The sequence below is a fragment of the Notechis scutatus genome, chromosome 1 (genome assembly GCF_049901735.1).
Source record: "Notechis scutatus isolate UNSWTSFEM ecotype Mainland chromosome 1, rNotScu1.2, whole genome shotgun sequence".
NCBI lineage: Eukaryota > Metazoa > Chordata > Lepidosauria > Squamata > Elapidae > Notechis > Notechis scutatus.
Genome location: NC_142009.1, coordinates 171897835 through 171914384, shown reverse-complemented (window position 1 = coordinate 171914384; position 16550 = coordinate 171897835). Strand labels below are relative to the sequence as shown.

Here is a 16550-nt window from a genome sequence, read left to right as displayed (position 1 = left end):
TGATTTTGAGTGGGTTTTAAGAGGCAATATAGTTTCCCAGTTCAGGAAAGAGTGAACTTCTGAGAATGATTAGGATGAATTTAAGATGCTTTTGTGTCTGCTGCACTGGCTTTGTCAAGTCAGTGAAGCACAAATAAAATAACAGATAGTCGTCATATAGCAACCACAATTGGGATAGTTTGGTTAAGTGTACTGGTTGCGAAGTGAAACTGCAATTGTACTTATGATTTTACTTCAGCTTTCCTTTATTTTATAGACTGGATTACAAAGTTACTTTTTCATTACCACTGTAACTGAAAATGGTTCCTAAATGAGGCTGTCACTAAATGAGAAAAACCTGTATCCTTCCATCTCATATTTTGATAAAGGCTATACCAGACAGCAAAATACACACAATTATATCACCCCTATTGCTTCATACAATGTGTTGTTTACTAAACAAAAGGTAACCAATTCCCTTCCTTTTTTTCCTTAATACAGTGGTGAGATGCTCTAGACCATTTACTTTGAGGTTTCACTTTATATCAATTTGGAAATCTTAGCCACAATCTAATTCTACCAAAAGGAGATTTATTATGAAGAGCTATATGTATATTCTTTGATAATTAAAAAGTACTGTGCAATGTAGATTCTGTGGATGTTTTAAACACTTTGCCATAATTTTCCAGTTGTCTAATTTGTCAGGCCCAATCCAGTCAAAACTGTGTTATTACATTCTCTTGGTTTTAAAGTGAACAAGTTCAATGTTTCTGTATGTTTTCAATACTGAAACCAACTAGATCTTAAAGTCTGAGATTTTTCCATTTTGTGTCTATCATTTACAACATATTAACATAATTAAGATATTTGTGACCCAGGTTTTTAACGAGTGCCACTTTAGTTTCATTCTGTGGGTTCCTTAATGACCCAACCAGCAAAAGTTGCTTATATAAACACACTGAACAAGCCAGCTCAGGAATCAAGGCTTAAGATATTTGAGTGCTAAAATGACCCCATTGTTTAAGTGAAGACATACTACAGTACCAGATACCATTCCCAACTTGTACTTATCCTTCTCCTTTTTTGTGTTGCAATCTGCATAAACACCTATTATTTTGGGATCTGTTTTAAAGATAAATTGTAAGCTGATCTTGGGCCACTCCCTTTCTCTCTGCCCAACTCACCTCGCAGGGTTGTTGTGACAAAAATAGGAGGTAGTGGGTTGGATATGTTCACTGCCTTGCCTTATTTGTACAAATAATAAAGGCAGGATACAAATAAATAAGATGGGAGAAGCCCTAAAATTGCTATTTGTAGTTAGAAAGCAAACAAAGCAGTCACACTAATCCACTGGCAAGAGCCAAGGTGTATTTTGTTTTAATTTATAAAAATTAAACTCCAGGCATCTGCACATTTTCTTAGCAATGTTTTTCACAATAGATTTGTCCCTGTCTAATGCTGAGAATGGCTGGCCCAAAGTCAGCCAACTGGCTCCCATGCCTATGCCAGAACTAGAACTCACACTCCTTTTTTAGCTGGTGCTAAATTAGCACCAGCTAATTAGCATTTACCTGTTATACATCTCTATTTTTCTGACGCATTTCCTCTTTCTGGGAGAAAAATTTTCCCTTATGGGAAAATTGTCTACCCCATTCTAATCCATGGGGAAATATTTTCTGCAAGCAATATGAGGCAGGAGCTTGCGGAAGCTTGAAGAGCTAGTCTAGGTAAGCTTGCTGCAAAAGCTCTGCTCCAGAATATAATTCAGGACCTCGATATCATTGGATGGAGAAAATGATTCTGATAGAAAAAAAATGGCAACAACACTTGGTTTATACTGCCTCACACAGGACCAATTAGGATTTAAAGAATGTTATAAATTACTCCAATAAATTTTAAAATCTATGTGGCATTCTATCAATACATTTTACCAGTCATTAAAAGCCAACAAAAAAGCAGGTACCTAGACCATGCATAGCTGATTGTTTATAACCATGATTACTGAACACATCCAACCATGCCTGAAAATATTTCAAGGATTCCTGTTCCCCCCCCGCCTAATTTTTCACAAGAAAGAATAACATTTATCTCCTGTAGTTCCCAATAGTTTTCCCACCTGAGTATATGTGCTCAGAGATAATTATGTAGAAATATCTGTGCCCTGGAGCAACAACTGCTTCACTTATGGTTTTAATGTGCAATGCATGCTGACACTGCATTTTTAAATATAGGGGATATGTATTCTTTGAAGAAAGTTAGGTGCTTGAAATAATGTGTTATTTTGGATAACCCAGCTCCTGCACTGAGCATACTTTTAGAGAAAATGTGCAATTATAGTCTTTAGAGTAGAACATGAACACTTGGCTGCAACAGCTTTCTTGTGTTTATAATTAATCTGGAATTTTGTTTTCCCTCTCCAAATACTATCTGCTTCATCCACCAAGCCAAGTTTCCACAAGGAAGCAATTTCCGAGAATAACTTGTTGCTTTTAAAAAGGGGATTCATTTGGTTCTATGAAGAAAAATAGAACAGCTTGGGGTTTCCCCCTATCAATTCAGAAGAGTAAGCAACCATTTTTCCATAGCAGCCAACCAGCTATATGTTCCTAGGAAACAGACAGGCATTGACATAAAGACTCATCTATTCTTTTACTATCGATTCAGCTTCTGAAGCTGGAGGCAACATGTGTTCCTAGCAGATAGCTGTAGTCTTGTCAATCTCTTTTTAAAGGTGGGCTTAATCATTTCCCACCCTCAAACAGAAAATAGTATTGGTTTAGGATTGGGGCACTTGATAAATGTGCTCCATCCTTAACAGTACATTGTTGCTTTAATAATGCAACAATCATTAGCTCACTCAAATTTATGACCATTTTTGACACTAGTTTAGCTAACAATAACAGCCTGGCCAAAGATGCAAAATCCTTCCATGCATGTTTTTAAGATAGTGCAGCATCTTTTTATTAGCAGAAAGGAAAGGAAGTGAGGTGAAGGCTGAAAAGACCACTAACTGAAATTTCCATTTGTTTTCTTCATGGTCCAAAAGTAATGCCAAAAGTAATGCTCCTTGGAGTAATTCAAGCAGAAGTGTGTTCTTTGAATATGCAGTACTTTATGCCGACTGTCCAGCCACACTTGGAACAATTTTAAGTCATAGAAGTGGAATCTTTCAGTATATCCATTCCAGATAATTTTTTTAATACAATGTTCTGTAGGCCCAGTCAAAATATCAGCTTTTCTGTCATTTCAAAATATATCCCTGATAAAAATGCAGCTTACTGTTTTGACTCAAGAAGAAACAGACATATAGACCAATCTTCTTCTCTTTATAATCAGTATCTTTTGGGACATGGTGAAGTAATGGATATAAGATTTCAAAAGGGGTACCTGGTTAGGAAAACACAAACCGTACTCTACCATAAATGCCATTTGGTGAAATCAGCTTGGTTTCTCACTTACCAAACACCGACACAGCTACCATTCGAAGATGTGATGGTGCTGAACAAGGGGGACTTAAGTCCCACTCATTGAAGTTTCAACTATTGCACTTGTCACACAATCACAATTTGGATGCTTGACAATCAGTTTGCACTTGCAAAGGTTATAGCCATTTGCGATCTTTCCTGCTGGTTTCACACTAGCAAAGTCAATGGGGAAGTTGGGGGGGGGGGGGGAAGAGGTTATAAGTTGCTCTGGTAAGTCAAACATCACGCTTTATGACTACACTTCTGGTCCCAATTTCCATCATAACCCAAGGACTACCCGTAAAGGGATTTAACTGAGTAGTGCTGATTGCACTTTAAAAAGAAAAAGAAAATGCTAGCTGTTTCTATCAATTGGGCATAATTCAATTTCTGTTAAAAATTTAAAAGGCCATTATTTGTATGTATTCAATAAAATTATTCTGTGTGCATTATTTTAGCATATTCTATAATGGAACCACACTGCATCCTGTCTGCTAAATGTTGTTGCAAGAAAAGATCTTTGAAAATTCTCTTCATAAAAATTAAATTGATAGTAATCCAATTCATCTAAGTAGGGAGTTTTGTTTGAGAAGAGAGACATATTGTTATTCATTTCAAGCAATCATACTACTTTTTTGATAAGCAATTTCACAACAGTTTATAGTGTTACTGAAGCAAAACTGTAGCCAATTAACAGGGCAATGTTAAAACTAAGATCAGTTTTAAAAACAAAATATTGAAGGAAAATATACAGTTTCTTTATCTTAACGATTAGACAAAAATCTAGTTCAAAAATTAATGTCCCCAAAGTCCAAACGTGAGCCAAACCATCCAAGAAAACTTCCTGTTCTTAATCTTCTGGCTCTTCTTTAATTTTCTTCTTTTTCTTTTTCTTTTTTTCTGTATTCTGAAATGTAAACATTGTTATATCATTTCACTATGATAAATGAAAAATATAATATCTATACGATATATGGATAATATTTTTAAAAAGTATTTTCTGTAAGAAAGAGATGCATAGCACTTCATGATTTTGATTCTATAAGGTAATACCTTTAGACAGAGAAGCTTACTTAACTGTAGGAACTCATGATTAGCACTGATGTAACATTAATGAAATGAGTCAATGGAACTGCACAGTAGAGTATAAAAGCTTTTAATCTCCAAGTTCCACTTTTACAATTTATACAGAGCCTATCAGATTTAAGACTAGGTACTTTGGGATTTTAAATGGACAGAACATAACCTCAGATTAGATTTGGAAACCTCCTTTAAGCATATTAGTGGTGGAAAGGAAACTAACCAGGATTTCTTTAGTAATGGTGAGTGAAGAGACTTAACTGTTTTTGCAATGGCAATTTTCTACTAATTAAAATTTTTGTGTGTTCTTTTCTATAAATCTTGCTTAGAAATAATCATTAAATAACATTTAAAATCATTTTTAAAAATAGAGAGAAGGCTATCAATAGAACACCAACTGTACCTATTGATATAAAACTTTCTTTTTGCAATCACATTCTGCAACAACTGTTGGCTCAAATATGAGACATGGTGGTGCAGTGGTTAGAGTGCAGGACTGCAGGCTACTTCTACTGACTGCTGGCTGCCTGCAATTTGGCAGTTCGAATCTCACCAGGCTCAAGCCTTCCATCCTTCCGAGGTGGGTAAATGAGGACCCAGATTGTTGGGGCCAATATGCTGACTTTGTAAACCTCTTAGAGGGCTGTAAAGCACTATAAAGTGGTATATAAGCCTAAGTGTTATTGCTATAATCTTGGGAGATTCTAAGCAAAGAAGCCAGAAAACAAATCTGACTACCTAGTGCCTTCCCACCCTACTTTTTTGTGCCCATGATTCTTGGTGGCTTCCCGAACAAGACCATGCAATTTTATTGGAAATATTTTTCAGAAGTGGTTTACTATTGCTGCCTCCTTCCTAGGACTGAGACACAATGACTGACCTAAGGTCACACAGCTGCCTTTGTACCTAAGGCAGGACTAGATCTCATGATCTTTCACTTTTAGCCCAAGAACTTTTAACTATTGCACTAAACTTCATATATACACCTTTTCCCCCTCTATCTGATAATTCCAGATTCTTCTAGGCTAGGTATATTTGGGCTGAATTTGCTAATCTGCTTTCGCCTGTGAATCAAACTTACATGTTTCCAATGAGTCTACATTTAGCTAAACAACTGGGGGCTTTAAAAAAAAAATGTGGGCCAAATGCATAAGGAAGCCAGATTTGTTGCACCAGAAAATATACTCTGTCAGCATCATTAACATTCAAGGTGTACAGCAGACACAATTCTGGAGGGCAGCAAATGGGAAAGGCTATTCTAAGTGTCTCACCTCCACCACCATACTGGTCGATGGCTCATCTGCACTGTCTTCTACCCAGATAGATGTTTCTTGAGTTTTCTGTTTTTTCTTTTTCTTTTTCTTCTCTTTAACATGCTCCTCCTCTTGTTCAACTTGCTCATCCTCACCCTGTTCCTCTTCTGTCAATGCAGCAAAAAATTACAAAAACAAGTTAAACAAATCAGAAATGCTAGGAGTTAGCCAAAGTGGGCATTTTTGAAAATTGAAAATTGGGAGCATGTTGCTCGCCATGATCCATTCCTCACACATCAAGGAACAGTTATAGATTATCACAAACCCAGATACTGGAAAACAAGCTGTAACAGATGTTTTCTGCAACTTCATCTAATATTTAAAACATACTTTGCCTTATCACTCTGCAAGTATTTTCTGCCTAGGTGAACAATTTCCAAATTGAGTACATTCAGCAGCCACCTTTGCTACTTTCTATAGATGTCCTTGGGGAGGAAGAGAAGTGGTCAGAAGGCATTCCACTAAAGGTTCCAGACCTAAAGCATTTACACTCATGGAACTCAACTAGAAGTCATTGAGGAATGTTTCAGACTGCCCATAGTGTAAACTGTAGCGTACCTGAAAGATACCATGTTTGGTATTATCATGAACCATCATACAGCATTACAGTTACTCCTAAAAATGTGTTTCCCCTTTGAATGATTCAAAAGAAAGAGTATTTTTAATACCCAAACCATTAAACTAAACATCTTGTCAAATAATTGACAAAATTTAAAACAGAATGTCTTAGAGTATTTCTTGCTGAAGAGTAATTTTTGGAATTCCTTCAAGATCAAGAATCTTTTCTACTATGGAGGTGGGAGTAAAAGAAATGGGGATTTCACTTCTCAACTTTCTGACCTAGAAACCAGTCTAGAGCTGTGACTTAATTCACCAAAAGCAAAACAAAGTTCTTCTGCTGCAAAAGTTCTGCAAGGCAGTAACAGTAAGGCTGAGAAAAGGGCCCATGAGCCCCTCCTTTGCAACCATGGCTTACACCTATCCATCTCAGAGAGTTGGTCCATGCAGCACTGCTTTGTACTCTGCTTACCCAGATGTCCTGATACACCAATGTTACCATCTGCAACTTTCAAACATATCTATATAATAATCATACAAAAGTCATTTCCACTCATAATGAAGTGGAGGGTGATATAGAGACATTTTGTAGGAAACAGATGCTATGGAGCAGGGCAGAGATAAGCAAAATATGACTCCAGATGTTGGAATTCATCTCTCATGTTGCTTAAGACTGCTGGGAGTTAACATCCAACATCTGGACAAACATCACTCAATTCATTTGTAAGGTAATATAGGCCACACATTTTCTACCATCTTAGTTCATCAATGTATCTCTACACTAATGTCACAAAGAATTAAGTCATAGTTCCTAAGTTAACTAAAAATGTATTTATGAAATGAATATAATTCCCAAGTTGCCAACTGAAGCTTGGTTGATAGCTAGAAAGAAAATACAAAAAAGCAGCTGTTTTTTGTTCTGGAGATGCTCTGTTAGGTACTTAAGATTCAGGGCACAAGACCCAGAAGACCGCCCTGAGATTAATTAGGCATAGTAATATTCTGCAAAAGACTAAATGCTGAAGAATGCTGTGTGCTAGTCTGCACACATGTGTTATGGCTACCTGGGGGAAGATTTACTTATTCACGGTGCATTTTGATACATGATGTTGTCAAATCACAAAACAGCAAGTTACTAAAAGGCAAACTCATACTGTTGTGTCCCATCCCATTCTCTATTTCCCTCCCTAGCAATAGACCTTGGGTTTTTTTGGGGGGTTGATAAGGAGAATTCAATGTAATATCCTGGACTACAGCCACCCACCATTGTTATTTTCTAAGAATGTCTAAGGAGCTGTATCTTTGCAGTGTATCAACTCTCAATTTATTTATTTATAATTAAAAGAAACTAAGAAAAAACCAGGTGGAGCAGGTAGCCCTGTATGAAAAGCAGTGAATGTAGGTAACACTCTTCCTTTAAAATATATTTTAACACTTTAAAAATACATTGATGCTAGGACCTTCTACTGTGTTATGGGACTAAATTTAATTAGTTAACTACCCAGATGGAAAAACAGTGGGATAAAATGCATTAGGTTTTGAAGTAGGCCTAGAAATAGAAACACACACCCCCCCTCCCAATGCTAAAGGGTAAGAGACTTTGCACTATGGGAAACAAGGAATTGTTGGCGGGGTGGTGGTGGAGGAGAAACAAGATTGTCCCTTTTCTCTGGACTTCCAATTAGCAAATCCCAACCCCCAATAAATACTTTGGAGATTTTGAGGGAGAAAAAAAAGGCCTACTCTTATTGACAAATGCAAATCAGCAAGTAAGCAAGTCAGCATTCAACCATACCACATCCGTTTACAGATTCACCATTAAACTTCATTAAACCAACCTTTGATTTCTATTTTAGCCTTTTTTGTTTTTTGTGGAACTGCCTGTTCTTCATTCTCCTCTTCCCGTTCTTTGCGCTTCTTTGGGACCAGGGGGAGCGTAGATTCTCCAGAAGGATCATAGACCTTGACTTCACTGGAATGTTCAAACGAGTATAAATAAGCAAGTTGTAAATGAGTGGAAACCCCATTAATGCCAATTGCTGGGTGGCAAAGTGAAGTAGAAGTATTGCCACAGCACCCATAAGGACCTTAAGTCTGTTCCAGTAGAGTTCTTCTGTGATCTAATGGAGGTTGTGAATTTGTTGTTGTTTGTGAAAAGCTTAAAGGAGCAGATATTGGGTTACATTACACCAATGGTGTAAAACAGAGGCTTTTTTAAAAATAATGTTGAACACAGAAATGCTCATTAAGAAAATCACAACTAGGTATACTCAATCTAATCAGCTCATAATGGCAAAAGTTGGGAAAGCTTTTCTTTAAATACTCTTGGCAGAGTTATCCATGTGTAAAGTGAACATTCACATACCCACCTCTTGTGCTGGTATTTGTCTGCACGGGCCACAGCTTTTCCAGTACCACTTATTCGTCTTATCTGGATAGGAGTGGACGGGAGTCACAGCAAAAAAGAAAGAAAAAAGAAAAGGAAGAAAATTAAAAACTGATACAACCAAATGGAGTCCCTTAAAAAGATTAATAGTTAAGGATAGATGATAGTGGAAAGAAAAAAAAGACCCGTAATCATGGACACAAAGCTTAAAAGAGCAAGGGAACCAAGTGCTCTCTTTTCTTACAAGTAAAAAGATAAGACAACTGGTTAATAAACACCTTCCATATCTATTTGATTTGATGGGAATAAAAGCTCCTTTGCAATTATATGAGTTTCATATTAATCAATACAGGACATCAGTTTTACACCCCAAAAGTAAGCAAAGAGCAAGCTTCCCAACTCCATCTCTACTCAGATGTGTTTGGGCAATTGAGTCCCAAACTCCAAGCTATTGTGGCCATCAGTTTCCCAAAATATAGGCAGATTGTGGGCAAAGGAATTTTATAACTTTCTAAATTAATAAACCTTTTGAAACAATGTTTTGTATCTTTCCTGTTCACCCTGTAGCCACCAGTTGTTAACCATACAAGCCTGAGGTACTTCTGAAACACTTTCAAATAGTTATTTTATTCATTTTTATCTTCAAAGGTCCATTTGCCAAAAACATGAGGCTTTTATAAACATACTCCTTTCTCCTCCAGGTGCCGTAATCTTGTTTCTACTTTTAATCTGTTCTCCACTCCCATCTCAGCACTTGTGCTCTCTCCAAGGGCATCATAACGAATAGTCAAAGCTGTTTTGGCTGCCAGCATACGTGAAATCTGTAAAAAAAAAAAAAAAAAGTGAAACAAATCTGGTAATGTCACAAATTATTCCATAGACGAGGATGCTCACAAACATGTCAATCTGAGGACCAGATTGCATAGCACTGATGTAGGTGAGAGGACCCCAGAATATATCTATCAGCCAAGACCTGTGCAAGCTGAATGCTCAGGGCAGAGAATATTTAATCATGCTTGCTGGAACAAATCTATTTGTTCTGGTTCCTCATGCCAAACTGACTAGAAAGAGACATGTTCAGACAGCCCTGCTTCTTTGTTTAAACAAGCAATCCTTGGGTATGATTTAACTGGGGCAGTGATTTTGTTTTATTTTTTCACATAAACACTGGATTAATACAAGAACCATTGTATTAATGGTTTTTAGGCCATGAAACCTTTCAGGGCTGATGCAGAACAAAAGCATTGTATAATATCTGGAAGTACACTAAACTGATGAACAAAAACCTAACTGAAAACCAAGCCAAACTTTAAACACCCTTCCTTATCCCTTGCCAATTAAACTTGCCATATCTCAATCTGCCTGTTTCAGAAACAAAAGCAAGAACAAAGCAAGTGATTGTCCAACCTCTTACCTTTCCTTTATTTTTAGCTGTTGTTTGCCCTACAAGGGAAGCATGATATATCAGACCAAACTTTGGAGTGTCACGCTTAGTCTTCAGCGCTCTAAAAAGAGCTTTCTCAGCTCCCAGAATCTGAACTGTTGATGCTGGATGCTTTGCTAGATTCAGCAGAGAACCTATTGCAGACAAGATATAATAGATTATATGAATGAAGTAAACTCTGAAATAGGCCCTTTACAAAACATTTATGTTCAATATTTGGAAATGACAAGCCTCATACCTACTACCCTCCACACTGATTAAAAATCTATAGGAAACAGGAACAAAAGGATTCATTGGATGAGCATCACCGTACAATTTTGGGGAACTGTAGGGACAATCCTGAACCTAAGTTTCATTACATGATTTGAAAATAACCTAAGGGCAGCATAAATCTGGCATTTGGGAGTAAATCAGTGAGAATGGCTCAAGAAGTGTCTCAGAAGAGGTAGTGACTAAAGTTGCTTTCACCTTCCAAGAGGAAATCAAGCGAAGTTAAAATAATGTCATCATTGTCAACTTCTTGACCTGACAATGCAACTCTGCATTATGGTTTCTTGTTTAGTTAATCTCCAAGATGATTATAATCGAGGATGCTGCACACAGCCAACACACAAACTCAGAATTGCAACATACCAGCATGGGCAATAAGCCTTGCTCCTACTAGTTCTCCCACCATAACAGTGAGGTTAGGTGCAATGGCCATCATTCTATTTTTCAGATAGTCATACAGCGTTGCCCGATACTCAGAGATCTCAATAACCTGAAAGACAAAATAACAGAAGGTTCAAACTATGGAATATTGCAAAGAAATCTGGGAATAAAATCAAGGTATTGAGGAATCACAAGTATGATGATCTATTATTATATACAGTCAGTCAGATGTTTAGACTGGATTTGTCATTTTTATCCATCAATTGAAACCTACCCAAGGACCTGGGATAGGAGTTGTTGTTGTTAATGGTATTGTCACAGGATGCAAACTGTTCCAAGTAAAGCTATTTCTTGCAATTAACTGGTGATTTTTATTATTATTACTATGAATAAATTAAAGTGTGAATACTTTAACAAATTTTTTTTCTAATCCAGCATAAAGAAGTAAAACAGCAGTATTTTATTGTGATTTTTGCTCCTTTAGCACTAAGTTGTATTGGCTTCCTGGCATTATAATGACCTAACTGAAAAACAGCATTCTGCTATCTTAGTGTATATTCCAGAAAAGCTTCTGCAGACCCCAGAAAAGAAAGAAACAAGCAAGTATATATATTCAACCAAGATGTTGTCCTGAACATGTTCCAATTATGAATTACTTGTGATGGCATCAGAAGAGGTAGTGACTATGCAACCCTCATAGGTCGTACATCAGGAAAGCATCATTAGAGGAATCATCACTTGCCACCAAAAAACTAATATAATTTATAAATTTGGTTGCCTTCTAAAAAATTATAACACAATCAATTGCCAAACAGATTAAAAATCAACCATATGTCCTTGACATATGAATACAACTGAACTTGGAATTTTGGTTGTAAGTTGTTGCCGTCATATTTATTTATTGAATTTATATTGCCACCTGTTCACACATGTTGACTCAAGGCAGCTTATAGGATATAAAACCTCATTTAAAACAATAAAACTAATTAAAAAGAATCAATTAAATTAATAAAATAATAAACATTACCCCCACCCCAGCGACAGCACATCACATAAGCCATTTAATGGGCTCCATCCTGCTCTGGATTCCCCAGGCCCACTGGCATAACATTCAGTGCCTTCTGGAAGGGGGGAGGGCATTCTAATCTCTGGGGGAATGATGTTCCAGAGAGAGGGAGCTATATTAAGTGAATCATGTGGTCATTAAGCAAATCCAGCTTATCCAATGGGCAGGGTTTTTTGCCATTTTCTACTGGAAAACAGCAAAAAGTATGTGAGCTGATTGCCAAGTGCCAGAAATGTAATTGCATGACCGTGGTGTAATGTATATGTGTGTTCAAGCACAGATCATAACTTTGAATGGTTAAGCAAGGATTACCTATGTGTTTTCCTTTTTGCTTTCTTCATGTAAACCAATTAAACACGAGTTTGTGCTTTCACCAAAATTTTAAAAAACTTGGTTGCCAGTCTTGGTACAAACCAGCATATTAAGCTAGCAATAAACTAGCAGACTTATATACTGCTCCATAGTGCTTTACAGCACTCTCTGGGCCGTTTACCATGTCAGCATACAGTATTGCCTCCAACAATCTGGGTCCTCATTTTACTGACCTTGGAAGGATGGAAGGCTGGGTCAACCTTCAGCCTGTCAAGCTTGAACTCCAAAATATAACCCTAGCCCTAACCACTGGGGCTCCTATCCTTAACTATCATTAACAAAGCTAGTAATAACCATTTCTAAATAAACTATGGTTAGATAGATGTTTTCTAAATTAATTAAAACATGAGATATTACTAAAAAGAACTTTGACTATTTGTGGACAAGTGCTTCTTCATGCCTGAGCTCATTAAATCAAGACATGATCAACCAAACTGAATTAATCTACTCAGGTTCTATTTCTTTAGATTTAAAACAGATTTAGACAAATGAAATGGCACTTAGTTGTGTTAAATGGCCTACAGACTGGTAATTTTTTCTAACCAGCCGACTACTGCCACTGTTCATTTGCCACTACACTATCACCTGATCACAAAGATGCTGTATATTGCTTATATCTTCTTCTGACACTTCAGTCCCCATGGAGATCTCTGCAGCTGCTTTCACTTCTTCTTCCACCTCCTCTGGAAGGATCTCAGACAGGTCAGAAGAGGAAAAGTTTATTCTGTCTCCTGGGGAGTAAAATATAAAATAGGAATAAGAACAAACAGAAATTAAGAGTTCATCTAGTCACTATAGGTTTGTCATACCAAGATGAGCATGAAAAGGAAATTAAGGAGCAGATGGGTGATTTTCATGTGTTTATGTCGAACAAGGAATTTCTGCTCAGTAATTTAGATAAGAATCTATACAGTTAAGAACAACTTTTTAATAACTAGTCTTTTCATTTCATCCTGCATACAACTGGAAAATAGAGTAACTCTATATTTAGTATTTTTCATTGCTTAATTGCTGAAGTAGGCAGAATACAAAAAAGAGTTTTGTTTTGTTTATATAAGAATCGTGTTTACGTAAATAAGAAGAGAAAGTTAGCAACACAAGTATATTCTATAGCTGTTATTGTAGCATGGGCCTCACAGCCGATAGGAAAACTTGAATAATTTCAGATACTGAACAGGTCAGATTGTTCACCGTTTGCAGAAGTTTAAGCATTACTTACCAATTTTTTGTACACATTTACAATATGCTAGATTATCTGTGATAATTTTGCCCAGTTCAGGAAAATGCCACCCATACCATTCTCTACAACGCATAATGTAGTTATTCAATTCTTTGTCCAGGTCATCAAGAAGAGCTGGAAAAGGCAAAATACATATTTCATTTAGTTCAGTTATACTTTGGAAATATACCTTTTTGAAAATAGTATCAGAAGCATCCACATAATGCCTCAATTATATTTACTTTTTCTTAAACACTCCTGTGAAACATAGCAATTTAAAGTTATCAAAGGATTTCTGATATGTTTTACAAGACATCTTCTTATACATTTACAAGAGGACATTTCTGCTAACATTGTAAGGTGCCCCAAAAATATCAGCCTGAGAAGATGGGAAATATTTTTATCTCTCAATTCAATATCTATAACAGTATGTCCTATTATGTATGTTCTAGGATCCCTGAAAGTGCAAGCTAATTCTGTTTTCCTTCTAAATGAGAACATGCATAGCCAATTTAAAATGATCTCTTCAATATGTATCACATGCAACTTTTTACGTAGGTCACAATGCTCTAGTTTCGAATACATGCCCACCATGTACTGTCTATATCAGAAGTCACCAACCGGTGGTCCACGAGAAAATTTTGGTGGTCTACAGTGCACCCAGGTGGAGGAGCATTGGCATGACCAATGGGCCAGTCCTGTAACTAAAGCTGTGGAATATGGGACTGGCCAGGCAGCTTGTGGTGAGGCTGGAAATCTCCACCATAGACGGAGGTATGTGCAACTTGCATCTTTGCAGGTGATGAAGGTGCAAGGAGTAGTGTAGCCCTCACCAGAATGAGGTAATGGTGTTGTTGTGGCAAGGGGTGGTGGTGAAGCAGATGGGCCAAAGCAACGGATGTTGACAACCCACGGCTCTTTTGTCCCTCTGATGTGGCTCCCTTTGGCTGAAACCATCAGTGGCTGGCCCCGCCTCTTGCCCTCCCAGTCACTCTCCTGGCCTGAAAAGGTAATGGGGGGGGATATGGAGACTTGCTCTGTATTCCAGAGCGGAAGTGAAGCTACCCTGTACTTGCTTCATCTCTTGCTGGGTCTTGCGGGCATTTTTTCCAGCCCTTTTGGTGCTGTACGTACCTTGGTTGCTCAGGGAAACGCACGACTTCCTCTCTGTCCTAAGACACTGGCCCGGCACAGCCGTTTCTCTCTGCTGCTGCTGTTGGTGCCTGCATGGCCTGCCCACTGCTCTTGCAGTGCCTTGCACAACACAGTTAAATTTAGCACACTTCACAATGGGGAAGATGGTGCCCCTTCCTCCTCCTGGAGCCCACTACGATGTGAAGCATCGGCCACAGCCGGTTTGGGCAAGTGTCTTGGGGTGGAAAGCAGGTCGTGCATCTCCCTGAGTGACCGAGGTGCATCCAGCACCAACAAAGGCCAAAGAAATGCCCATCAGACCCAGAGAGCACCGGAGAATCAGAATGAGAGAGACAGAGATGAGAGAGAGGGAGGGAGGAAGGGAGAGAGAGAGAGCTGTTTCCCTTAGAAAACAACAGGAGCCACAAAACCTGGGTAGGCGTGGCTGGGGGGGTGTCATATAACTCGGTGGGAATGAGTGAGGTCAAGTTAGCCACACCCACCCAGATTTTGTGGCTCTTGGTGTTTTGTTTTCTGTGTGAAATGGGGTACAAATGGCTCTTTGAGTGTTTAAGGTGGCAGAAACAGGCAGCCAAGCTAAGTGCTGAAAGACCCCCATCCCGTCACTGGGAGTCCAGGCGCTTCAGCGAGCGGTGCACTGGATTCATATTAGTGTTCTGCAGGATTTAAAATTATGAATTTAGTGGTCCCTGAGGTCCAAAATATTGGTGACCTCTGGTCTATATAGCTTCAGAAGCTATTTTCAACTTCTTCAGATCTAATTAAACCATAAAGTTAAAGCATAAAGTTTAAAAAACAAAAATGGAAGATAAACTGCTAATAAAACAAAATAAGCCTTGTAGGTCATAGTATTGCTAGTATCTATTTTAAGTTATTTCATGTATTGGGGGGCGGAGCTGGCGTCACGACGATAAGGCATGCGATCTTGGAGGTCTGAGATCGCTGCCAATATCTTTGCTCCTGGACGGTCCAATCGGATCTAAACCACCCTGAAGAGACGGTGAAAGTGAAGAGCGCATCCTGTAGATCCCAGGGATACTGCAAAGTCCCTGGTAGATCCAGGAGAAGCTCTTTTTGCCAGCAGCAAAGAGGCAGCCATTAAAGCTGCTGAAGTTGGGACAGCTCCGAAACGAAAGAGAACGGAAAGAGAAAGTGTGCCGGTTTGGTGAGAACTTTTTCTTTATTTTAAGATTTGAAAGGGAACCCTAAGGAAAAGAAAGAATCTGTAAGTTTTGACACAAGTGATTAAGTGGCGATTTTAAACAGGAATGTCAAAGTAATATTTTTTTTTTCTCATTGCTGGATTTTTTATACATGATTTTATAGTTTGAAACTGTACTGGTCTTTTCTTCTTCCACCTATTCTTTCTCTCCTTTTTGACTTTATAATATTTTAGGGTAGAGACTCCCTTTTAGTCATCTTTTTAAATATCTTTTCCCCTTTTTAATTAATTTTCATTATATTTTGTTTGGAAAAGGAGGGGGAAAGTGAAAGCAAAAGAAACTTAACTGTAACACTGCCAGCTAGAGGCTTGGAAATATTTTTTTTCCCTTGACCAGACAAAGCTGAGAAAGAACTGAGACTTCTTTTCAAGGACATTGCTATTTGATAAGATAGAGGGAAGAGCATGGGAGAGTATTATTGCAGGTGGTCTTCTGGGTTTCTATCAACAGCTGGAGTCTGGTGTTGAAGCTTATAGGGAAAAAAAGGTGATAAGACTCTGGAGAAGAGTGTTATAAATTTTAACAAAAGCCTTGGACAATCAAACAAGGTGCAGTGTGCTCTTTTTATTTTTTTTAAGCTGCGCTATTCCCTACTTTAACCCCCTCCTTACTAGTTTACTTTTTGTAATAGCTATTTGGA

At 37.9% G+C, this 16550-nt stretch overlaps 1 protein-coding gene, 1 long non-coding RNA gene and 2 other non-coding genes across 4 annotated transcripts in view; 1 reads left to right on the top strand and 3 right to left on the bottom strand.

The window, feature by feature from the left end:
- Positions 1-16550, top strand: part of LOC148133098 (uncharacterized) — a 704593-nt gene that overhangs the window by 597925 nt on the left and 90118 nt on the right. The gene's annotated exons all lie outside the window — the stretch shown is intronic.
- Positions 1335-16550, bottom strand: part of NOP58 (NOP58 ribonucleoprotein) — a 32749-nt gene continuing 17533 nt past the window's right edge. Inside the window, exons 7-16 of the mRNA XM_026681314.2 lie at positions 13533-13667; positions 12899-13044; positions 10858-10984; positions 10195-10358; positions 9467-9601; positions 8764-8825; positions 8233-8366; positions 5795-5943; positions 1533-4350; positions 1335-1496 (exon numbers count right to left, since the gene is read on the bottom strand). Coding sequence (XP_026537099.1) covers positions 4294-4350; positions 5795-5943; positions 8233-8366; positions 8764-8825; positions 9467-9601; positions 10195-10358; positions 10858-10984; positions 12899-13044; positions 13533-13667 — 1109 coding nt within the window. The 3' untranslated portion in view covers positions 1335-1496; positions 1533-4293. The remainder of the gene's footprint in view (positions 1497-1532; positions 4351-5794; positions 5944-8232; positions 8367-8763; positions 8826-9466; positions 9602-10194; positions 10359-10857; positions 10985-12898; positions 13045-13532; positions 13668-16550) is intronic.
- Positions 10656-10741, bottom strand: LOC113421096 (small nucleolar RNA SNORD11). Its single transcript, XR_003372133.1, has one exon. It is a non-coding gene; the product is annotated as a small nucleolar RNA SNORD11 (small nucleolar RNA).
- On the bottom strand, positions 11535-11622 carry LOC113421097 (small nucleolar RNA SNORD11B). Its single transcript, XR_003372134.1, has one exon. It is a non-coding gene; the product is annotated as a small nucleolar RNA SNORD11B (small nucleolar RNA).